At 38.9% G+C, this 25,924-nt stretch overlaps 1 protein-coding gene and 1 pseudogene across 3 annotated transcripts in view; both read left to right on the top strand.

The window, feature by feature from the left end:
• Window positions 1–24,261, top strand: part of RCBTB1 (RCC1 and BTB domain containing protein 1) — a 46,550-nt gene extending 22,289 nt beyond the window's left edge. For all 3 annotated transcript variants that reach the window (XM_012737311.2, XM_012737310.2, XM_076009450.1), the window contains 8 exons: window positions 2,270–2,428; window positions 5,021–5,128; window positions 5,541–5,683; window positions 7,067–7,257; window positions 11,797–11,923; window positions 13,623–13,774; window positions 14,309–14,439; window positions 21,975–24,261. In XM_012737311.2, coding sequence (XP_012592765.1) covers window positions 2,270–2,428; window positions 5,021–5,128; window positions 5,541–5,683; window positions 7,067–7,257; window positions 11,797–11,923; window positions 13,623–13,774; window positions 14,309–14,439; window positions 21,975–22,115 — 1,152 coding nt within the window. In that variant the 3' untranslated portion in view covers window positions 22,116–24,261. The remainder of the gene's footprint in view (window positions 1–2,269; window positions 2,429–5,020; window positions 5,129–5,540; window positions 5,684–7,066; window positions 7,258–11,796; window positions 11,924–13,622; window positions 13,775–14,308; window positions 14,440–21,974) is intronic.
• On the top strand, window positions 20,319–20,420 carry LOC142875252 (uncharacterized; annotated as a pseudogene).
• Window positions 24,262–25,924: the final 1,663 nt, after the last annotated feature.

The following is a 25,924-nucleotide window of genomic DNA, read 5'->3' on the forward strand; positions in this document are numbered from 1 at the left end:
GCGGATTGCTTGAGGTCAGGAGTTTGAAACCAGCCTGAGCAAGAGCGGGACCCCGTCTCTACTATAAATAGAAAGAAATTAATTGGCTGACTAATATATATAGAAAAAACTAGCCGGGCATGGTGGCACATGCCTGTAGTCCCAGCTACTCGGGAGGCAGAGGCAGCAGGATCGCTTGAGCCCAGGAGTTTGAGGTTGCTATGAGCTAGGCTGATGCCACGGCACTCACTCTAGCCTGGACAACAAAGCGAGACTCTTGTCTCAAAAAAAAAAACAAAACAAAAAACAACATTCTTTGAAGACTTGCTGTATACCACATTTTGTTTATCTACTCATGCATTGATGACACTTGGGTTGCTTCTACTTTTGGCTATCATGAAAGTTCCTTGCTTTTTTTAAAAAAATGAAACAATGACTATTTTTGTATTTGGTATGATATGAACATAGTAGCCTTGTGCGTGTAGCTAAAAACATTGTGGGGACACACTCTTTCTCTAACTTAATCTGTATTATGTAAACAGTACCACTCTTGGGACAGGATTTGACCTTAAGGCAGCCGAGTCTCATGCTCTGCTAAGACTGCAAATCAGATTTGTGGAACAGTGTTCTGTACTTTTTTTTTTCTTTTAATGACCCCCATCCTTTAAGGTCTATTTTGTTTTTCAGTATATGTAATGATGTAGGAGAAAATATACCACCTGTTCAGCCCCCAAGTTCTGTACTCACCTTAAAGGGTACTCATCCTGCAGATTCTCCCTTCTAATCTCTCCTATCATTTGTCCTCTCCATCTCCATTGCCTTTGGTCAGGTCTTGTCGTCTTCTGCTTGAACTACTGCCACGGTCTCTTCTGTTCAAAACTTTTTAATTGATCTACCTGTTTAATTGATCACATCTCTATCCCCCTATGATTTCTGAAACACAAATTAGATCATATTGTTCCCCTGTTTAAAGTTCTTCAGTGGTCTGATAGTGATTTTACTAAGTAGGACAAGTTATAGATGAAGAAGCCAAAAAGCTCCAGTTTTCATGGCTGGGATGTGCTGGAGCCAGGCACAGCACTCAGGCTTTATGCCTAGAATCCACTGTTTCCTGGTGCATCTCTTAGTTAGTGGAACTACAGTTCCAATTTTTAAATGACAGGCAGCAGCATTGCAAAGGAACTTGCTATATTTGAGAAGTGCCAGAAGAATGATTGTTGAAATTAGCCAAAATTTGCTAATTTGTACAGGCTTGATTCCTGCTTTATTTTAACCTTAAGCATATGTTACTTTGGATAATTGTGCTAAATATTTGCATTATTGTACTAGATATTCCTGTGAATATATTTTGAGGAAGTACTGCAGGTTATTTCTTTGTATCTGTGAAGTGAATCTGCATAGCACATATTCTTTAAGATATCAGCAGTGGGTTTTGCTGTTGTTGCCTTGGGCAATGTCCAACATGTGAACTTAAATAGAACGTTCTGACAGAGTAAAGAAAGAATTGTGGAGGCCAAACTCAGGATGTGTGCAGACCGCTTCCTGCAGGCAGATGAAGAGGGGTGGAGGTAGGGGTCTTAGAAATTCTCCTGGTGTTAGAGGAAGTTATTTCCTCTACTGCCAACACCCCTTCCCTAATTCTTCTCTCTGTTTACATTGCCGTTTAGAAAGGTTTCCATGAAAAAGAAGGAGTATTTGTGCCCAAAGAGTTGCCCAAATTTTTTACGTTACTGATAGTTATGTTGCATATACCTTATTTCTGTTGATGCCACATTGAGAAATATATAGAAGGCTGGCACAGTGGTGGTATGTACCTATAGTGGCATCTACCTGCAGTCCCAGCTGCCGGGTAGGTGAGGCCAGAGGATCACTTGAGCCCAGGAGTTGAAGACCAGCCTGGGCAACATAATGAGACCCCCCCCCCAATTATATATATGCATCTCTATAGTTGCGATAATTATAGAGGCAGAGTAGCATAGTGGTTAAGAGCATAGGGAGACTGCTTGAGCATAAATTCTACTTGCGCTACTTACTAGCTGTGGAACCCTATCAAGTCACTTAACCTCTCTGTGTTTCAGTTGCTACATATAAAATGAGGATTATAATGTTACCTAGGCCAGGGTCACTTTGCAGGATTACTAAAAGGATTAAATAGGTTAATGTGTGTAAAGCATTTAGAAACTTTTAGCACATAGTATAATGCTCACTAAGTGGGTTTACTTTTATTTTATGATTGTGTTAGAGGCCGAATTTTCACCCTATTTTTTTTTCTTTTTCCCTTCTTTTGTAGGTGTTTGCTTGGGGGTATAACAACTGTGGTCAGGTGGGATCAGGTTCTACAGCAAATCAACCAACTCCTCGAAAAGTTACAAACTGTTTACATATTAAGAGGGTGGTTGGCATTGCCTGTGGTCAGACATCATCCATGGCTGTTCTAGACAATGGTGAGGTGAGCTCTCTCTCCATTCCTGCTCCCCCTCTACCTCCTTTTTCAGTGAAATGTCGGTTTCTTCGTGAGGCGCATGTATCAGATCATGGAAGGAAGAGTGCTTTGCTTTGGTAGCTCCATTGAGAGTTGACTGAGGAGTAGCCAGAGGATGTTTGCTCCTCAGCATGACTTTTTTAAATTCCAAGATTTATCTGCAAGTAAAGATTCTAGTGTATCTAAATTTTATTTTTGGCCAAGATCCAAATAGCCTAATGCTTATAGGTATTTGTGGCATTTAATGTAATGGATTAAAGAATTTGATACTACCTCTCTTTCAATGAAAATGTCAACTGTACAAATTTTTTAAAGTTAGCTGATCAGAAAGTCTTTGTAGAACTACCCACCTACATCTTGAATGTTTGTTTACAGGACGAAGCAATTTGCAAAAGCAGATTTTTTTTTTGTCCTGATTGTTGTTAGCTACTTTTAAAAACTTACCCTTCAGTTATCCTCTACTGTGATCACCTTTGAGCTGAGGGTTATTTCTGTGAAATTATCTCTGGTTGCAACTTCTACTTAAATGGGCCAGTTACTACTTGTGCATGTTTTAGTGCATGAAAATTATACAAATTTGGACATAGACATTATGGCATCATGCATTGGGGTCCTGGGGTGCCTTAGAGTTTACTGAATGCTCACATATGTTAACTTATTTTTTATCAATTCTGATAACATCCTGGATAACTTTACAATTCCTTGAGATAGTCTTCAGATATCCTCCATTCCAGTATTCTTCATTTCTCTTTTATTTTTAAAAATAAGTTTAATTTTTAAATTATTAGTGTGTGGTTATTTTAACAAAGGAAGACAACAGGTGAAACAAAATAAAAAGTGAATGCCTTTTTCCATCTCTTGTTAATAGTTTCATGCATACCCTTTTGGACTTTTTTTCTATAGACAGTTATATATGGATGTTTATAATTGGTTAATTGGTTTTTTTTAAAATGGCATGATTATACTTACTGCTGCTTTTCTCTGCTCTTGCTCAGCATGCTTCCTCCTGCCCCATTTGATAGCATGTATTTCTCTATGTCTGTTTTCAGACCATTTATACAGACCTTTTCATCCCAGTGGCTGTTTAGTTCTGTCTCTGTGGATGACCCACATCCAGAGCTCTACTGATGGACATTTCAATTTCTAATTTTTTGCTGTTATGAGTGATGTTACACCGATTTTCTGTGTTACACTCTGTGTGTGTGTGTGTGTGTGTGTGTGTCTTTGTACACTTAGGCAATTATTTTTATAGAATAAATTCCTGGAAATAGAATTTCTTGGTCAAAGTGTATGCCATTTAAAATGTTGATAGCTATTGCCAAATTTCCCTCTAGAAAGTTCCCACCTGTTACACTCTGGCATTGGATGAAAGTGCCTTTAACCATCTCTCACTAGGACCCTCAAGTCCACGCCCCCTTACCCCTCTGTGGCATTGCCCTGAAAAGCCCCAGTGTACGTCTGTGGCCCTGTGTTGCTGTGGGGCTTGGTGCTGCACACATCTCGGGTTTCTAATTTGAGCTAGACCTTTATTTGTTCCTGGTCAATACTTTTTTCCTGTTAGTACTGGCTGTTATAAACCTTTAACAGTCTTGTCAAACCTGTACCCAGTTCTGTTACTCTCAGCAGATGGACCCTCTCGGTCCAGACATTTAGGGCTCACCACGTGCTAGGAAGTCCCTGCTTATCCCCTTCCTCTCTACTCCCTGTTTTGGCACCACTCCAGAGCTCACTGTGATGAGAGACCAAATTAATTCCAAAATGGTCTTCCTGCCTCTAGTCTTATAAGCTCCTGTCACTCCTCATGTTGTGGCCAGAGGGATCATTCAAAATGCAAATTTAATTAATCTGTTTTGACATATTTCAGTGGAAAATTTAGGTGCATTTCCCTTCCCCTGGTGTGTGTTGGTCACTTTGTCTCCCGGCCCTTGCATTCCTTCTAAGTCTTTTCTGTCTACCCCAGATGTGTCCAGCCAGGCCCACCTACTTGTCTTCTGAGCCGGCCTCCAACACATTCAGCGACTTCTGCCTGGAATGCCCTCTCCCTCCTTCATCCTTCAACCCTGCTCAGATCTCCACTTTCTGAAAAATCCTCCCTAAACTTTCTTCCTAGAGCTAAAGCTTTCCTTGCTAGTTCCTATAGTGCCTCGATTGTGTCTCTATGGTGGTATTTGCTACCTGTCTGCAAAATATTTGCATTTGTTGATCTCCCTTGTTAAACTATAGCCAAAAACTTATTCCTGTTACTTTTCACAGAGTCCTGACATCCAGTAGGTGCTTAATAATTCTTAGTGAGCCTCAGCTTTCTCATGTATAAAACAGGAAAGAGTGACGTGCCCCAGGCTAAATAACTAATAAAGTTGTGGAGTAGGAACTGATGCCAAACTGTCATCCCACCCCAAAAAGATCTTCTATTTGGAGATCAGTTGTAGGATCCTGCGGAGTAGATATGGTGTTGGAAGTATCTGATTTTTTGGGATGGACTGAATTTTTATCTCTTCCTTTCTACTAGCCTACTAGCAGTTTTAAAAGCCCATTCTTACCCTTTCTTTCCTCTCTAAGGTATATGGCTGGGGTTACAATGGCAACGGTCAGCTGGGCTTGGGAAACAATGGCAATCAGCTGACCCCTGTGAGAGTGGCAGCCTTGCACAGTGTTTGCGTGAACCAGGTACGTGTGGTGACCTCTCGGCTAGCCGGCCCCCTTCTCCCTTCCCTGCTCCAACTTGGAGAAATATTGGAGGTTTACTCTTCAGTCAGTTTTTTCTGACAGTACCCTGTGGCTTTTTCTTCCACATTTAATGTTATATCTTCCCTAAATTCCTACTAGGAGAAGGAAGACCATGATGCAGGCACATTAATCTTGACAAGTTAAAAAAGACAAAAAAGAAAAAACTAATGGAAAAAAATTCAACAGTCTAAGGTTTAGGCTTTTCTAATGCTTTTTTAATGTTCTAGCAAATGTCAGTCCACACCTGATGATGAATTGGCATTCTGCACAAGCTGGCTGTAGCCTTTAAGTAGATGTTTCCCCTGCCCTTCCTGTTTTCCTGTTAATGGTAACCATTGAAATTTACTTGCAGATTGTCTGCGGCTATGCACATACTCTAGCACTAACAGATGAGGGCTTGCTCTATGCCTGGGGAGCTAACACATATGGGCAGCTGGGAACTGGCAATAAAAATAACCTGCTAAGCCCAGCACACATCATGGTGGAGAAAGAAAGGTAATTTGGCTGTGCTGTGCATTGTGTCTTGGGTCTGTGTGTGCATTGTGCCCTTGGGACTGTGTGTGGCAGAGCTATGGTGTTTGGCTTTGTGACTCTCCTGTTTATTAATATTCTTGTTCTGAACAAAAGAATATTGAGTACTAGCCAGAATGAACATAAAGTTGATGTAATTCTTAAGTAGCTTTCTGAGATTACCTCCTGTGATTGACAGGCATGAATGCATCTTGGTGTAATTCCTGCAGGTTCTTGTTTCCCATTTAGTGGGGAAGACAGAGGCTCTGTGACCATGTTGATATCCAAGATATAGTGTGAATTTTTCCTTTGAGCCAGCTAAAATAACTTTTCAATAAATATCCCCTTGAAAGGACATTATCTGTTTAAATATTGATTTGATGTAATGTGTATTACTGGAACAGATGCTTATTATTTGTTTAGCCAAATTGTGAGGTCTTACCCACTAAGTCTTGGGATATTGACTTCCAGCCCTGGTACTCTGCCTCAGAAGCATACTCCTGAGACGCGTAGGAAGTTTGCCCTGCTGTCCCTTTGTACTGGAATGCTCAGAGTCCGTGACCCCTGCACTAGTGCTTACCAGCCTGATGCGTGTTCTGAGTTCTTTAGGGGGTGACAGAAAAAGTTGTCTCTGTGAGGAAATAGTATCTTTTTTTTTCTTTTAGACAGAGTCTCACTTTGTTGCCCAGGCTAGAGTGAGTGCTGTGGCGTCAGCCCAGCTCACAGCAACCTCAAACTCCTGGGCTCAAGCAATCCTGCTGCCTCAGCCTCCTGAGTAGCTGAGACTACAGGCATGCGCTACCATGCCCGGCTAATTTTTTCTATATATTTTTAGTTGTCCAATTAACTTCTTTCTATTTTTAGTAGAGACAGGGGTCTCTCTATTTTTAGTAGAGACAGGGTCTCACTCTTGCTGAGGCTGGTTTTGACCTTGAGCGATTCTCCCACCTCGGCCTCCCAGAGTGCTAGGATTACAGGCGTGAGCTACCGCACCCAGCCAGGAAATAGTATCTTGAAGACAGTATTTTTGCTACTGTATAAAGCCCCCAGAACTGTCAGCAAATTTTTTATTTGTCTGCTTTCCTCATTTACTTTGATTTCTAGACCATTTTCCAAGTTTTCCTCAATAGTATGTATTGTTGATCCTAACGCAGTGTGAGCTTAGGATGCAAAGTGGGCAGTTAGGGAGAAATAACAGTGCTCTTGCCCTGATCTTTGGTTTTGTGGATTTGACTTGGCAGCTAATGTTCCAGGATCTTGGGCTGCTTCCTGAGGTGTAACAAGCATGAACTTTTTCATTGCCTTGTGTAGTATGCTCTGGGCTTCTGTGATAACAAAGTGACTTACATTGTTCTTAAAACTTTTCAGGGTAGTGGAGATCGCAGCCTGTCACTCTGCCCACACGTCCGCCGCCAAGACCCAGGGAGGGCACGTGTACATGTGGGGCCAGTGCCGGGGCCAGTCGGTGCTCCTCCCCCATCTCACCCACTTCTCCTGCACGGACGACGTGTTCGCCTGCTTCGCCACTCCCGCCGTCACGTGGCGCCTCCTGTCTGTTGGTAAGAAAGCACCCAGGGAGAACAGTACCATCAACTGACCATTCTTCCTATGTATTTGCTGGTTGTGGGCTTTTTAAGGTTCTAGAATGTTTTGTTCTCTATTAGCTTTAATATTAATACTCTTCTCCAAATTAGATTTTCATAATCAGATTTATTAAATATTGTGAAATATTCCCATGGACTTATTATTTTCTCTCCTTATGTGCTTTCATTTTAATTGATACCAAGTTCATATAACATAAAATTAAACATTTTAAAGGATGTAATTCAGTGGCATTAGTACACTCACAATACTGTGCATCCACCATTTATCAAATTCCAAATGTTTTCATCACTCCAAAAGGAAACCTTGTACTCATTAAGACGTCCTCTCTTTCTCCCCTCCCCCACCCCTTAACAACCACGAGTCTGCTTTTTTTCCCTATGGATTTACTTGTGCTGGATATTTCATATAAGTGGAAGCCTGCAATGTGTGACCTATTGTGTCTGGCTGCTTTTACTTTGCGTTTCTGAGGCCCATCCATGTTATAGCATTAGTACTTTGTTCCCTTTTAGGACTAAATGATATTCCAGTGTGTGTGTGTGTGTGTGTGTATGTGTATGTATGTGTGTATACCCCCCATTTTGTTTGTCCATTTATCTGTTGATGAACACTTGAGTTGTTTCCACCTGCTGAATATTATGAATAACACTGTTACGAACATTAGTGTATAATTATTTGGGTAACCTTTCTTAAAAACTTTTGTTATACTAGATTTGTTAAATAATTCAATATAGTGCTAATCAAGAGGGAACTTGTGGTTATTAAGGTGACAAGTTGACCCCACCTTCTTCCTCTCTCTCTTTGTCTTTTAACTGATTTCAAATTCTTTTATTTGGGAAGGACATCAAAACAGAGATATTTAAAAAAAAAACAGATGTTATAAATGGTAGTGGAATTCAGAGTGATCTTTAGTTATATAATCTGTACTTTTTCTGAATATTATCTTCTTTAAGAGTCTATTATTGGTTCAAAAAGCTAAGGTATCTTAAAGCCAAGTAGCCATTTACAAGGTAATTTTAATCTTTTTCTTTTAATTCTTGTTGATATATACCTTTTTGCCAACATATATCTTCTAAGTGCTTCTGTTTGTAAGCATAGAAGATAAGTGAATCATGATGCCTTGTACTGGAAAATTAATGGAATTCTTGACAATTAAAGCATTTGGGTTGCTTAGCAATTGATATTGAAGGTTCGTCTTCTGATACATGTCATGGCCAGGTGTGTCAGACAGTTGGAGTTGCCCCATGATTAAGTGACCAGTTGTTTGTGGCAAGAGTGTGTTTAGGAAGAGTGAAACTGCTGTTTAGCTTAAAGTAAAAGAGGCTGGGCGTGGTGGCCCAATGCCTGTAATCCTAGCACTCTGGGAGGCCGAGGCGGGCAGATTGCTCAAGGTCAGGAGTTCTAAACCAGCCTGAGCAAGAGCGAGACCCCATCTCTACTATGAATAGAAAAGAAATTAATTGGCCAACTAATATATATATAGAAAAAAATAGCTGGGCATGGTGGTACATGCCTGTAGTCCCAGCTACTTGGGAGGCTGAGGCAGTAGGATCACTTGAGCCCAGGAGTTTGAGGTTGCTCTGAGCTAGGCTAATGCCATGGCACTCACTCTAGCCTGGGCAATAGAGTGAGACTCTGTCTCAAAAAAAAAAAAAACTTAAAGTAAAACAAACTGAACATTTCTTTTAAATTCATTTTGCCAAGTTCTTTAGCTATAATACAATGGCTATTTTTTTTTTTTTGCAGTGAATATTATGTTTAGAAAAATTTAGTTTACTGAATGGGACCATGTGGCCATAAGTGCACATATGTATAGCACGCACAGCCAAAGCTTTCTGCACACATCTTCTGATTTATATATCTTACTTATCCTGGATCCGTTTATAAAAGGCTTTCCAAGGTCTTGCATCTTAAAATGGCACAGGCATCGTTTTCAGACAAATGTCATAACATTTTTTATGTTAAGTTTGGAAAAACTATGGCCATTGAATATATCTCCTAGATAACTTCTTTCCCTTCCACACACTAAATGTCAGAAGTGTTTTTTTCCTCTCAGTTTATGATCTTAGCTGAGTGTTAGGAAGAAAGTCAGGTGGTGAATTCACACCTCTGAGGAATGTTTCTTCTCTGAAAGGAGTATTACACTGTTGCCAGAAACAGAGGGAAAAAGGGTCATCTCATTTCAACCTTAAGATTAGCTGCAGAAGTTGAGGCAATGATGAGAAGTTTTTTTTTTTTTGGATGGGTTGGGTAGCAATCTAGACCTCTGGACTCTGTGCCTATCTTTGTCATTTCCTTTCTTTTATCCACCAGTGAGTTATAGGGTCAGGGAAAGCCCTACCACCCCCACCCCAGACTGGAGTGCAGTGAGCAATCATAGCTCACTGCAGCCTGGTTTCAGGTGCTCCTCCTGCCTCAGCCTCCCAAGTAGCTGGGACTACAGGTGTGTACCACCACATCTAGCTAATTTTTAAATTTTTTGTTGAGATGGGATCTTGCTGTGTTGCCCAGGCTTGTCTTGAACTCCTGGGCTCAAGTTATCCTTCCACTTCGGCCTCCCAAAGTGGTGCTGGGATTATAGGCGCAAGCCACTGCTCCCAGCCAAAAGCCTGGTTTTTGAGAGATTTTTTCCTCTTTTCTTCCATAGCCAGGAAAGCTCTGCTTTGTGTCAGGTTGAGGGAGGGCTGTAGGTTAAGGTCACAGGGCTTGGGCAGGTGATATTTTTGGGGGACACTCTGATGGTAAAGCTGTGGATAAGCTTATTTCTTAAATTTCAGGCTAGGTTTTAGTCATTGTCCCTCCTCTAGGAGTTATCCTGGTAACACCAGGCTACTGAGTGTCACAGATTCTTCCAAGGCTTGGAAGCTGAGCTCATTAAGTCACGGTTCTCAGCTGTGGGCAATTGAAACCTGTCTCCTGTGTCCAAAGCAGCTTGGTTCAGTGCCCAGTGAGCATCTCTGGAATTTTTTGATTTCCCTCTTAGCTTTCTTCTATTTTTTCCTTCTTTTATATGTATAAAGTACAAGAAAGTGTTGTAGGAATTGTACAAGTGCCTTTACTTCATAACTACAGTTCTACTTACATATAATCATAACACAATTCTATCAGGTAAAGTGATCACATGTTCTTGTAAAACTGTTCCCTTTGCATATATGTTGTTGCAAAGTAAATTTTCTCTGTTTTTAGATAGTAGTAGTTCCCTTTGCATGTATGTTGTTGCTAAGTAAATTTTTCTCTGTTTTTATATAGGATTCTTGTTTCCACATTGCTTTGTAGGGTTAAGGGGGATATTTAGATCTCAGATACCTAGGAAAATGTTTCTCTGCTTAAGAACATGACTGCTTAGCATTAACCACTTAAGTGGTAAGTTTGGTTTTTAGGCCTCCTTGAGTTGGATATGCTGACCACCTGAAACTCTTCCTAAAGCAGAGAAAAGATATTCTTAGGGTTTCAGTCAAGGAAGATTGATAAACTCTTAGTCTTAGAAGAGAGCTGCTCATGTTTTGAGAGAGTGGTTATATCATCATGGACTACCTATAACTGTTTTTTAAAAACAGATTTCTTATGTCTAAGCATGTAAGACTGGTATTTGGCCTTTCTAAATACTTGTAATTTTTGGCAGTTTATAGATGCAGGATGTTTATTTATTTATTTTATTTATTTATTTTTTTGAGACAGAGTCTCACTTTGTTGCCCAGGCTAGAGTGAGTGCCGTGGCGTAAGCCTAGCTCACAGCAACCTCAAACTCCTGGGCTCAAGCAATCCTGCTGCCTCAGCCTCCCAAGTAGCTGGGAATACAGGCATGCACCACCATGCCCGGCTAACTTTTTTCTATATATATTAGTTGGCCAATTAATTTCTTTCTATTTATAGTAGAGACAGGATCTCGCTCTTGCTCAGGTTGGTTTCGAACTCCTGAGCTCAAACAATCCACCTGCCTCGGCCTCCCAGAGAGCTAGGATTACAGGTGTGAGCCCCTGTGCCTGGCCCAGGATATTTATTTATTTATTTATTTTTGAAACAGAGTCTCACTTTGTTGCCCAGGCTAGAGTGAGTGCCGTTAGCCTGGCTCACAGCAACCTCAATCTCCGGGGCTCAGCGATCCTCCTGCCTCAGCCTCCCGAGTAGCTGGGACCACAGGCATGCGCCACCATGCCCGGCTAATTTTTTGTATATATATTTTTAGTTGGTCAATTAATTTATTTCTATTTTTGGTAGAGACGGGGTCTCACTCAGGCTGGTTTCGAACTCCTGACCTTGAGCAATCCGCCCGCCTCGGCCTCCCAAAGTGCTAGGATTACAGGCGTGAGCCACCACGCCCGGCCTAGGATATTTATTTTAATAGTATAAAATTGATTTGTTAAATAAGGTATGAACTCTTGAAAAAACACAAATGAAATTATCCACCATACCAACTGATCTTTTTGAAGTCTTTCAAATCTTGAAATCTGTTCCCTGAGCTTTTTCTGCATTAATAGTGTGTTCATTGCCTTCAGAGCATGAAGACTTTTTAACAGTTGCAGAGTCACTGAAGAAAGAATTTGATAGTCCAGAAACTGCCGATCTGAAATTTCGAATTGATGGGAAATATATTCATGTCCATAAGGCTGTTTTGAAAATCAGGTATGTTCGTATGAGCTTAGAGACTTCAATAACCTTGCTTTCTTTCTTTTTTTTTTTTTTTTTTAACTGACATTAAGATATTCACACAGAATAACCTTGCTTTCTTTTTGCCATTTCTGTTTGTTTCATATTTCACAAAATGGATACAGATAAGAAGTAGCCTCAGTAGTAGAGGGGAATGTCACAACTTAGTATTTTTGGAGCTAGTATCAGTTTATTTATTGTCGAAGAGTTTTGCATGTATTCTCTGGGAGTATAAGTATTGTCTGTATTATTTTTAAATTAAAGGTCTTGTGAATACTGTTTTCTATTGGAAAATTTGTTTAAATGGTTAAAAAAATACAAAGGTTGTCATTGAAAAGTGTTCCCTTTTACCCTTGATTAAAAGATTCATTTTCCCCAAGCAGAAAACTCCCATAGTCAGGACTACTAGGCTTATGTTACCAGTTGCTTCTGATGACCAGTTAGAGAAAAGTTCTTTAGGTATAGTAAATGGTAGGAGTTCCCTGTAGAAATGGGAGGGAACCATGCATTATTAATAACTTTTTGGACTGTTCTCACTGAAGCTGCCATTACAGAAAAAGAGGCATGTGAAATAAGACCATTAAATTGACCATTTACAAGTCTTCTTGGAAATTTAGTTAAAACTCTATTTGCAAAATAATACATTTTAAGGGACTGGAAAAGCCCCATGTCATTTATTACCTAAGGGAGTAAATATCTGAAGCACAGTATTAATTGAAAAGATGCACTGGAAGTGTTTCTGTCTGTGCAGATGCATTCAGTCTGTTCCTTTCATGTACAGTTCTCTGACCTGTTACATCCATTATTTCTTGCTTTAGACAACTATTTCTTTTCATATGTAAGTGGAGCTGTGTTTTTAGTATTCCAAATGGATTTTGAAGTATTTTTTCTCTTTGTACCATATCTTACTTTAAAAGAATTTGAAAAGATGATTTTTTAAAAAAATGTTATACTTTAAGAAAATCCAAAATTCAGAAATCAGTTCCTCTTGCAAGTGGATTTGTACATGTAAATACAATGCAAAGAGTCCTACTTAGGTTTTCTTGAAATAGGTTACTATCCTAGGGAATGTGAGTTTTAAAAATAAGTGGTAACAGGCTTGGGGAGAGAGGGAAGAGAGCAGGCATGCAGAGAAACAAAAATGTCGGTGATGGCTGTTTTGAAGACAAGGCAGAAAAGAAGAAAAATCATCCTGTCAGATAATGGAACAATAATCAGCCTAATATAATCCAGTTAACATTTAAAGCAGTTTTAAGAATATACTTATCACATAAAATAAAAACAAATGAGTCATTTAAATGATGTTAATAGATAGTCAAAAGTTCTGAACTCTCATTTCTGAATTTCTTTTGTTTCATTGTTTAAAATACATTTCTGTACATCTTTAAAAAACAAGTGAGCAAAAAAACTTGGTGACCATCAAATAGAAACAGTGGTACTGTTGAAGTGCTAGGTACTTCTAGGCTCTATGCATAGTTTGTAATATTTAATAGGAGACATAAAAAGTGAAATGAGTGTATATAAAACCCTTTCACATGGCATGTTTTTACAGTATTAACTAAAGATTTATGATCCTGGTGTGTGTGGGCCCAGATTGAGAAGCTAAGGATACCTCTAGTCTCTGTTTGTCTGATTTCAACAACTTCATTAGGTAGCTTTTGCTCTTCTGTCTTAGGTGTGAGCACTTTCGTTCCATGTTCCAGTCCTATTGGAACGAGGACATGAAGGAAGTGATAGAAATCGACCAGTTCTCTTACCCCGTGTACCGTGCCTTTCTGCAGTACCTCTACACAGACACGGTGGACCTGCCGCCGGAGGATGCCATAGGTACCGTGGCTGCCGTGGGACTGGCCGGGCCGTGTGGCTGAGAATGTATCTCCTCGTGTTCTTAGAGTACTGAAATAGAAAAAGTCTCAGATTTATTGACTTTTACTTGTTTTTTTTTTAAAAAAATTTCTAAGTAAATGTCTTGTGTATTATATTGTGTAGTTATCATGGTTAATATTATAATTATAGATGTAGTTTATGTATCACTGTGGACTTTTTTTAGTTTTAATATTGAGGTATAAATTGCTAATGGAATTTTGGAAACAAAATGAGGGGGAAATTCCATTTTTTGCCATTCCTTTGTACTGTAGAAGAAATTGTATCACAAGTGAGTATAGGAGAGGTATGTTTTTGGAGGTGGGGAGAAGGTAGGAAGTAAAATAACTTATTTACACAAATTAAGAATATTATTCACTAATAAACTTGAGCTGATTCATCTACATACCTCTGTTCACCAAGATGAACCATATATGTTTATAAATATGGGAAAATTATTGTAAACTCGATTAAGCCTTTCACACTTCTTACTTTTAGGTCTTTTGGATTTGGCGACATCTTACTGTGAAAACAGACTGAAAAAACTTTGTCAGCACATTATCAAGCGAGGAATCACTGTGGAGAATGCCTTCTCATTATTCTCTGCTGCCGTCAGATATGATGCAGAGGTAACCTAAAACAGCAAACAGAAAACCCAAGCCACCCTCACCTCCCCGTGTGCCTGTCTCCCCCTGCTCGCGTGGGACAAGGAAAGTGATGAGTGGCTTTGCTTCTGTTTAGGGAGGCAGTCAACTGATCCTTAAGAACTGAAATCTGGCCCTGCTTATTTAGTTTCTGTTCATTGTATCAGAGTGGCTTTTCCTCTACTTACATTTTTAACTAAGATAAGAAACTGAGGTCCCCGCACAGCTGTACTGCAGGTTGGAACATAAAGTGCCACACCTAATTGGACTAGCAAACAGCATATTTTAATTTCTAATCTTTCTCAATGTAGGCATATATGTTTTCCTTAAGACCCACTTTGCTATCTCTCTAGCTCTACCCTGTCATAAGCCAGGGATGCGGTATGATTGATGATTGATTGATTGATTTAAGCACACTGTCATCCATGATGATGCCATACGATGTATATATCTGTCCTTGCTCTGAAATCCTATCATCGTCTAAATAAAACTCATAGTTATTCACAGGTTAAGAACTTCTTTGGACGCCTTTTTGGTTTTCTGCACTAGATTGAGTTCTTAATCTGGGGTTCACAGATCTCTAGAGAGTCTGTGAATTAATGAGCTTTTGAGAGTCTGAAATTTTGTGTTCATGTGCATTTTCTTCAACTTAAGAACCAAAGCATCAGGTTGTGAGCTCCTCATGAGCAGGGATTGCATTTTACTCATTTGCGTACTCTGTAGTGCCTGGCCTGTAATTAATGATAAATGTATGTTGAACTCAGTGGACACAGTACCACCTAAAGGAAGCATTAAGGATAATCAGTGAGCTAAAGGCTGGTATGGTTGGCTTTAAAAATTATAGAGAATAGGCAGGGCGCAGTGGCTCACGCCTGTAATCCTAGCACTCTGGGAGGCCAAGACGGGAGGATTGCTCAAGATCAGGAGTTCCAAACCAGCCTGAGAAAGAGCGAGACCCCGTCTCTACTAAAAATACAAAGAAATTAATTGGCCAACTAAAAATATATAGAAAAAATTAGCTGGGCATGGTGGTGCATGCCTGTAGTCCCAACTACTCAGAAGGCTGAGGCAGAATGATTGCTTGAGTCCAGGAGTTTGAGGTTGTTGTGAGTGAGACTGTTGTCACAGCACTCTAGCCTGGGCAACAGAATGAGACTCTGTCTCAAAAAAAACAAAAAAAAACAATTATAGAGAATAAAAGGTAGATTCCATGAGCAAGATAGAGAGCAATAAATAGTCTTGGAGGTTCAAGATGTCTAGCAAAGGTATGCATGTCAAATGACACAATTAGCCTATTCTTATAGGCATTTTGTCATCATTTGACAAGGCAGAATATCTGGTATCAAGGAATTTATTAATCACCTGCAAAGAACTGCAGCTGTGGCCTGTGGGGTATAACAGAGGACAAACTTCATATTTATCACAATTACTGATCGAAGTTGACCATTATATCTTGCATTTTCAAATTGTATCCTATTTTTATTTGAGGTTATATTATGATTATAAATATTTGATAAGCTCAGATATATCTGACCTTATCTGCAGCCTGACAAGGGATGGAATGATGATCAAAGGAAATCATTTTTAATAGAAAATGGAGGTATGATTTCTTTTCCTACCCTTCCTGTGACATCATGAACCTCTTTATTAGAAATGCTATTTCTTTAGATTTTATTTCCTCCCAGTGATATAATTTTCAGCTGGGTCAATGCCTTTCACCTCCACTTGGTGATTGATTTTAGAATCTCCTCTGCCTCCCTTCACTCCCCCTCCGTGTTAGTGAGCCCCTTGCTCTGGGTAGACCAACACCAGCCAGAAAGGCCTGGGCAGAGGCGGACAGCGCTAGCTGCTGGAGGTTCTTCCCTCACAAAGCTAAAATCTGTCCCAGGAAGTTTACAGAAGAACCTTTTGCCACTTCTGCCCATGCCAGCAGGTCATTTCGTTTACTAGTTTCCATTTTTCTCACATGAAATATAAACACATTAAAAACCGTTCCTTTAGAGAGGCTGCATGTACACGATTCCCTGGAGTCTGTCACAGTGGGTCAGCACTCAAAATATATGTTGAATTGAGTGAGTGAATGAATATGTTTGAAACCCCTCACCATGAAGGTATGCTTTCAAAAAAAATTAAAACAAGGCCGGGCGCGGTGGCTCACGCCTGTAATCCTAGCTCTCTGGGAGGCCGAGGCGGGCGGATTGCTCAAGGTCAGGAGTTCGAAACCAGCCTGAGCAAGAGCGAGACCTCGTCTCTACTATAAATACAAAGAAATTAATTGGCCAACTAACATATATAGAAAAAATTAGCCGGGCATGGTGGCGCATGCCTGTAGTCCCAGCTACTCAGGAGGCTGAGGCAGGAGGATCGCGAGGCTGAGGCAGGAGGATCGCTTGAACCCAGGAGTTTGAGGTTGCTGTGAGCTAGGCTGACGCCACGGCACTCTAGCCTGGGCAAACAAGTGAGACTCTGTCTCAAAAAAAAAAAAAAAAAAAATTAAAACAGACCTGAAATCCCACAAATACTACACATTCAATATAGAGAAATTAGAGAATAGAGAGAAGACAAAAAGAAGAAGAATTGCTTCTTTCTTTCTTAGGTGTATTTTTTAGGTTCTGATAGGAGATATACAATCGACTAATGTGCTTTTATGTTTTATTTCCGTGATAACGATAGAAGGTAGTAAATAAATAAATGAAGTATTTAGAGTGCAAAAATGAAACCCACTTACTGTATCTTCCAGTTGATTGGAAGTTACTGATAAGTCTGATTGGAGATTAACTGCAAAAACTATGATTCTCAGAAGCCTGACTTGGGGGCACTAGATGACTTTGCCTTCATGCTGTGAGTGAGACTGCTAGGAAGATGGAGATCGTCTGCTTTAAGCATTTCTCCTCTTTTCTGTAGAAGTTATTGCGGTTCCTCCTTCCTCACTTTTGACAACATGATTTTGAAGCAAATATACATATGTAAAAGCAACAAAAATGTGCAGACTGAGTAATTACCAGGATTTTAAAAAGTGAGCTGATTGTTGGGGAGCCCTTGTTTTATAAATCCATTATTAAATGGTCTACAAATTTTATAAAGAAGGACTTGAAGAAGGGAACTTAAATATTCCTCTGGACAGGCCAGGCACAGTGGCTCATGCCTGTAATCCTAGCACTCTGGTAGGCCGAAGCGGGAGGATCACTCAAGGTCAGGAGTTCCAAACCAGCCTGGGCAAGAGCAAGACCCCGTCTCTACTAAAAATAGACAGAAATTAATTGGCCAACTAAAAATATATAGACAAAATTAGCCGGGCATGGTGGCACATGCCTGTAGTCCCAACTACTCAGGAGGCTGAGACAGGAGGATTGCTTGAGCCCAGGAGTTTGAGGTTGCTGTGAGCTGGGCTGATGGCCATGGCACTCTAGCCCAGGCAACAGAGTGAGACTCTGTCTCAAAAAAAAAAAAAAAAAAAATTCCTCTGGACAGACCTGAATAACTGTTGGTATCAAGGGAGAACATGTGAACAAAACATTGTCTCAAGGTAGTTCAGTATCACATTGCAAACATTTTGGAATGCTTCTCTATTTATACTGATTCTTTTCAGCAAATTTTTGGTTTTTATGTGTATTTGATCGTTAGGAGAAACAGTTGGGAAGTATTATTTGCTTAACCAGCATAGAGAACTTTTCAGGATTCTGCTGCTGAGCATCTTATATCTTATGATCTGGCTTTTCGTGGGAAGCAGTAAATATGAGCCTAGGAATCTAATAGTAAAGTTGGTTTGGGATATGAGTATTGGAAAGCTTGGAGCTAAGGCTGGATGACCAGCATGTTTTTATTCTTTCAGAGGACCAAACTAACTGTTCCGTGAGCAGTAGGCTGTAAAATATTTTTTTATGTAATGAAAGGAGCTTTATTTTTTCCCATATGGTAGGACGTTTAAATGCATTCTGAAAAACAAAACCAAAAAGCACTTTGACCTGCAATATTTTGTGCTTGATATACTATAAAATTAATTATAAACTTAACGGTTTTGGAGTTCTGTTTTGTAATTTCCTTAAAAACATGTTTAGACAGAGTTAGATGTGGGTCATGGTCTTTTGCCATCTGGATGTCTGTCAAGCTGGCTTGTGATGTGGAGGTACCTGTCTTATCTTGTCCAAGTCGTCTTTCCACCAGAAGTGTTAACTTTGGAATTTTAGGACTGGATAAGAAGTCTGTTCAAGGCTGTATTAGCATTTTTTAAAATGAGGATGTTAAGGCTATCAACTGTCTGTGTTTTGTTACTAAAGAAAATCTGTGGGCCGGGCTCGGTGGCTCATGCCGATAATCCTAGCACTCTGGGAGGCCAAGGCAGGTGGATTGCTCAAGGTCTGGGGTTCAAAACCAGCCTGACCAAGAGCAAGACCCTGTCTCTAATAAAGATAGAAAGAAATTAATTGGCCAGCTAAAAATATATAGAAAAAATTAGCCGGGCATGGTGGTGCATGCCTGTAGTCCCAGCTACTCAGGAGGCTGAGGCAGGAGGATTGCTTGAGCCCAGGAGTTTGAGGTTGCTGTGAGCTAGGCTGATGCCACGGCACTCTAGCCTGGGCAACAGAGTGAGACTCTGTCTCAAAAAAAAAAAAAAAAAAAAAGAAAAAAAGAAAAGAAAATTTGTGGAAAGGAAAAACAACTTATTTTCAGAGTATGTATAGTGATTGGAATAGTTTAAATGTTTAAAGATTTAGAATGAATCTATAAATTACTTCAGAATAGGAATTTTTAATTTTTATTGTCTTTGCTAATAACAATAAATGTGGCATTTTATCTCATTTGCCTCATTCAGAATCACCATAATAATTTCACCACAGAATGTCATAAACATAGAGTTTAGTTTCTGATACAAAGAAGACTGTATTAGACCCTATGATTTTACACCCTCTCTACTTCCCTATTCCATGGGCTGTAAGAAGACTCTTTCATTCTGTCATGAACTTTTTTCATTTACTGGTCAAATGATCCTTCTTGTCCTTCTTGGAATTGTTTTATTTAAAGCCCAGCAGTGGTGTTACAGTTGACTTATTAGTTGGGCAAGAGTTGCATTGTCTTGTCTAGGTAACTGAAGATCTGATCATTTGCAGAATGAGATGAACAGCTCATGTAGGTTTTTGGGATATTAAAGAGGGATCTCACCAGAAGGGTGTTTATTAATTCACCTATCAAAGGTAAACCAAGTCAGGGCTTTGCTTGCTAAGTCATTCTGCTTGACGATGCCATTCTCTGGTTCATGTAAAAGAACTTGCAAATTCAAATCTTTCTCTCCAGATGCATTAAGTGCTTCCTTTTACATAGATCCATCTTAACCAAGATTCAATTAGTTATTTAAACAACCCAGACTTAAATTGTTTTCAGTATTCCCTAGTTTTGACTTTCAGTGTTTGAAACTGTTAAACATATATTGAATACCAAGATATCTCACTAATTCAAACTAATTGGAGGAAAAAGGAAGGCAGTTTGATACAACTATTTTCATACGTGTATGAAGTGATTGTAATTAGCATCATTTGCATAACTGTACTGTGTAAAAAGTTCTTAAAGTTTATACTCAAGGTAATTTTTTTCCATTTTTTTTTATTATGGACCTACATGTGAACAAATCAAGGTAATTTCTGCGCAGTTAGCTGACTAAACTCACTTTAAACTCACTTTTTCATACACCCTAAAAAAGATCTTGAATTCCAAATCACTAGACTCCAAAGTGATAAGGTTTTACGATCTAGAATTTAGGATATTCTTTTCTTGTGAATTTGAAATTATATAATTAAAATTTCAGTATCCTTATACATTATATGGTTTGAAGAACTTATGACTGGCTACTTCCTAAGTTATGTGTAAATATTGCTTCTCAGCCTTTTGGCTAAGATCAAGTGTAGTATCTAAGTTATGTGTAAATAGTTTCCCATTTTTGATAACTAAGTAAGATTAAAATGTGACTTTTATAGTGTCATGTTCTCTGGGCAAAAGAAAAAAAAAATGTGACTTTTATGTGCCTGTGGAATATAATTTAGTCCTAAGAGCTATTTATTAATCATTGGGTTATAATACCAGGAGTAGTGCTTTTTCTTGAATGATAATCTGAGAGGGAATGCTTTATATAGTTCAACATTTTAATTTATGATAACAGAGCATTCAGATGTACATTTAGCCCACAGAGAATCTCTGATTAAACGACATGGATCCAGAGATTGTGCTAACATTTTTAATGCATTTTGAATTATCTAGAAAACAAAACTCTGGCAGCAACTAGCTGGTACACAGTAGGTGTGGTTTTATCTCTTAACGGTTACATGACTGTGTGGGTTTCCTGAGTTTACTCTAGAGCCTCTTTCCTCCAGGGAGAAGGACCCTTAGAACAAGGAAATCATTATTTGCTCTGAGAAAGCGGAACAGGGGACTTTCTATATATTTGTGTGGGCCCTTCCCCACTCTGTCTAAAATTCCCACCTCATGGTGGCAGGAAATGTGAAGTTTTAATGTTGCAGTTTAAATGTTGCTGAGTTTCTGGTTTGATAGAACCTTGAGTATTGACCTTCAGTGTAGAATTTATCAGCTGGCCAAGTTATAAAAGTCAAGCTACTTATGATAAGAGCTTTTAGTGTGATTTGCTTTTATATATTTAGTCTTTGTATATATTCTAGGTACCTAATTGATTTAATAAATATATTAGATATGTTCTAACATTTGAAGGAACTGACAATATTGGAGTTTTGCCAGCGATGAAAGGGGATGTATTAGCATAGGCAGAAATTGATTTTTAAATTGTTCTTTTTGACCACTTGTATATATTACTTTCTTCTGAATGTTAGTATTTGGCGACTTCCATTTATCTGACTGAAAAATCCAATCTGTGTAAATATACTTCTCTGGGGTTGACTATGTGAGAAATTAATGTGGTGGAAGTTGTAGTGTATTATACCATGTGGCTTTAAAAACAAAGTCATTTTTTTATTAGGAGAGCATGAAAATGAATTTAAGGTTTGGGGGATTTTCTTTTTAATCTGTCACTTTAAGTTGACCACATCTCTTCATCACTTTTCTATTTTTTAAAGTCTTCTCTTTCTTAAACTTAATCCACTTCTTAATTCTTTTCTCTGATTTCTCAAATATGACAAAACCCATTATATGAACTAAAGTGGCATTCTGCCTTTTACAACAATGTCTTTGAGTGTAACTGGACTATGTAATGACCATGCAGGAAACCTGTTCATCGTGATCTTGTGTGTGTGTGTGTGTGTGTGTGTGTGTGTCTATGTTTTGAAGGATCACAGTCGAGTTAGGGAACCATTGCTTTTACTGTGTTACGAGGAAATAGCATGTGTTTTTCTGATCCCTTCCTGTGGTCGCCTGTTTGCCTAGTTTCAGGTATTTGGCCTCAAATATCTTTTTTGGGGGAGGGCTACAGATTTGGGGTGAGGGTCTTGGAGAGAAATAAGTCAATCAAAGTTAATTTTAAAAGGCTTGTTTTTGTTTTTATTTTTGTTGTGTGTATCCAGGATTTAGAAGAATTCTGCTTTAAGTTTTGCATCAATCATTTGACAGAAGTTACACAGACTGCAGCATTTTGGCAAATGGATGGCCCCCTGCTAAAGGAATTCATTGCTAAAGCCAGTAAATGTGGAGCCTTTAAGAACTGAAGCACAAGGGCGCTGGGTCTTGTGTGAGTGCGCTGAGGCACTGTTGTCCAGCTTGTGCTCTACGAGTGATGTGATTCTGCAGGTAAAAATCCATCAGGTTGTTTTCCCCACATCTGAGACACAGTTCTCTGCTTAGGAATATATGAAAGATGAACGGCTTTTCTTGAGCCCATTTTAAATAACTCTTGTGTCCAGATACGTGTATTTTAAATGTGGCCTTTCTTACATTTGGCCTGGAACATTGTAAAAGGGAGAGAGTTTAGCTGTTCTTGGTTTTAATTTTTTTGATTAGAGGACTTTCTGAACTTGAAAAGTAGAAGTTGGGGACAACTCTCCTAGGTTACACGTCAACAACCTTTGGATACTGGGAGTTGTGGTAGTGTGTGAATGGCGAGATGAACGTAGAGGCCCCGCCCTGAATTAAGGGTGCTGACCTGGGGCTTGTTGAAGTGCTGTGTTAGTTGCTAGGTCAGGATACTTACTGTGAAGGAATAGTTAAGATTGTTTGAGGCTTTTGTTCGTGTGCTTGAGTTATTGATGACTTCTTTTAACTTCAAGGTGTATCAAAGTAATATTCAACTTAATATGAGTTAAACCTATTGAAACGATAATTACGTAAGGATACATTTCTAAGTTAGCCAGGATTTCTCTTAAGATTTAAGTGCATAAAGAATAGTAATTTAGAACTATCCATGAAACCTTGATGACGAAAGAAACTTCCTTTGGGTAAAAGTGAATGTTATATAAGTTAGAATCTCTACTACTTACCCAAATAAAATAGAATTTGAGAACTCAAGTTAAATTGGCCCCCTTTCTGTAAATGTTAACTTGTAAGAGGAAAATAATGACATGCAGTATACTCTTGCCTTCCTAAATTATGACTGCCAAATCATCTTATCTGCTACATATGACTTGAAGAAGTGGTTCTTAAAATCAGCTTTCTTACAGGACTAACTGGAATTTGCTTTATCTACTTTATCTAGGCCAAATACCATCACAAATTTGCTTATTTGAAACTCTACCACCTTTCTTTCACCTTTGATGTTACTCTGCTTTTAACTGTTAGGTATAACATTTAGCATAATTTCGATCTTGAAAAAGATGGAAATTATGCTCTTCCTGAAAAGATCCTATTTAAAGGACAGTTGGTTATGAGACGTGACTTTGGTGTGTAACAGTGGTCAGCTTTTGAGTTTTATCACGTGTGTCCAGTGAGCTCACTTTAACAACAAAGCTCTGTTTTGCTCTGTGGTCTGTGAACTCATCTGCATCTGTGTGAGCTCCCTCAGTGAATTTTGTTTCCTTCTCCGATGTCCTTCTTCTGAGCGGTGAAGCATGAATAGTTTCCAGAGCCAAACTGACAAAAGGGCGAATACATGCTGCAGCTACTGTTTTTAGTCATGTTTTTAAACGTGTGTGTATTGGAGTGTCAGGAGGAGTGAGACCCCAAAGATAAGAATTCATCGGTAGGTGAAATAAATTCAAACCTAGTAGCAGTCCCAGTCCCTTTTCTTGAGCATATCACAAGTGATTGAAGCCCAGTGAATTACTAGGTTAGAATTAGTCCCAAAACATCATAGAATTTTTCTTACTAGTTTGATAAAAGCGTATTAATTTTATTATTAGCTATGATGGGTAGTGTTCGTAACAATCACTGTTCTGTAGGCTTATGATCTGAATAAAACGAGAACTTTGGTGTGTTTACTATTGCTCTTTTACTTGAAAAGCAAACTTCTTAAAAAAAGCACAAATTGAAGTAGTAGATCCATATCCATAGATAATACATTCAACAAATATTTACTGAGTTCCTAATATAGGTTAAGAACCACTTCTCACATTACTGAGTAGCTTGTATGAGTATGTATGGTAGTAAAGAGAATACGTCCTTCAAAAAGTACTTGAGTTTTTTTTTCTTTAATACACGCTCTTATTTTTCTACTTGGTTTTGTTAATCGTAGCAGGAGACGAAACTGTTCTTTGATTTTTTTTTTTTTTTGTCTGATGTAATAACAGAAGCCAAAGTATTTACATTTCTTAAAATAGCCCTAAATGTACTCTTGAACTTCTTACTGGAACAATGTTTGATATTGTAGTATGTATGCTATGTTTAAAATGACATGTTAATAAAGTAACCCGTTAAAATAGGCTTGTAGAGTTGTTTTTCCCCTTCAAAAATCATTAGTATGCAACTTTTAAAAGGAAGGAAATTCTGACACATGATGTACATGGTTGAACCTTGGGGACAATATGCTAAGTGAAATAAGCTAGTCACAAAAAGACAAATACTGTGTGAAATCCCCTTGTATGAGGTACCTTAGAGTCGTCAGATACATAAAGTAGAGTGGTGGTTTCCAGGGGCTGGGGAAAGAGGAGAACCGGGAGCTGTTGTTTGATGGGGACAGTTTCAGTTTTGCAATATGAAGAGTTCTTTGGGTGGATGGTGGTGATGGTTACACAATATTGTGAATGTATTTAGTGCCACTAAACTGTACACTTAAAAATGGTTGAGATGGTAAATTTTATGTTATGTATAGTATACTACAATTTAAAAAAAAAATCAGTAGTGTATTCTTAGCAAGTATCAGGCTAAAGATAGGTACTGCTATGAACATGTCAACTGCTTGATTTTCAACTATACACAAACACATATCACAGAAATTCTTGGATTTTATACCTGCTGAAAAGATGGTACAGTTGAATCTTCACTGCAGAGGGGTACTTAGAAATGAAGGGAAAGACAGTCCATATCCTCAAGTAACATATAAATTATTGGGAGAGAGGGGAGATAGGTTTAGGAATTAACAACACAAACAGATATTTATAAATAGCTTTTCATAATAGAGGAAACCAAATAGGGTTAACATGACAAGCAGATGGTTTGAAGATTATGCTTGTGCAGTGTAGGGGGAAACACAAAGTGTCCTCCTAGCTCATCTCCAAAACAATGGGCACAAGCAAAGGCTTAGAGGTGGGGGCTGATGAGCCTTCCACAACTTACCATAAGCAAGTTTGTGTGGTTAGAATGGAGAAAATAAGCCAGGAAATGTTGGCAAGGGGAGTGTGAGAGATAACATTTGTTTCCCACGTTGTGCCAGGCATTGCACTCTGTGCTTCACATACATTTTCTTATTTAGGGTCCCTATTTTGTCCCATCAGATAGAATTATTCCCATATAGACTAAAGAATTTGATTAAAGTTCTTCAGTAGAGGGATAGCTGACATACAGACACCCAAGTCTGTTTTAGCGGTTAGCCAATATTTGCCTACCTTATGACCCCGAACACTTGTGCTCATTTGTGCCAAGTTACCTGCTGAGAATGACGGGTTCAATTTGACAGTAAAGTGAGGACAAAGATTTTTTAATGACGATCATGTCATCAAGACAATTCATTGCTGTAAGATGTGTTATATTGGGATAGGGAGTTGAAGCTGCAGTGATCACTTAGACTGGGGAAACTGCCCCTATGAATTAATAAAGGGGTGCAAGGCAAGAACTATGTTAAGGGTCTAGCTAAAAATAAGGCACAGGCTCAGCTAAAATAATGATAATTAGTCACTCTCCCCTTATGTGCTACTCTGGAGTCAGCAATCTGGTGGTCATAAACATTCTTAGCTTTCTCTGTAGATAAGATTACCCTTTCAAAACCTAGGGATAGTTTCTGAGATATTTTCCAGGTCCCGCCGTTCCAGTGGATTGGCTGACTCACACAGGCTGGAGGCCCATACCAAGAAGCTGACTCAACTGGTCTTGTGACTCCACCTAAGAACCTGCATTCTAGCAGATTGGCTGACCCAGGTGCCCATACCAA

Source organism: Microcebus murinus, chromosome 13 (assembly GCF_040939455.1).
Source record: "Microcebus murinus isolate Inina chromosome 13, M.murinus_Inina_mat1.0, whole genome shotgun sequence".
In the NCBI taxonomy this organism is placed as follows: domain Eukaryota; kingdom Metazoa; phylum Chordata; class Mammalia; order Primates; family Cheirogaleidae; genus Microcebus; species Microcebus murinus.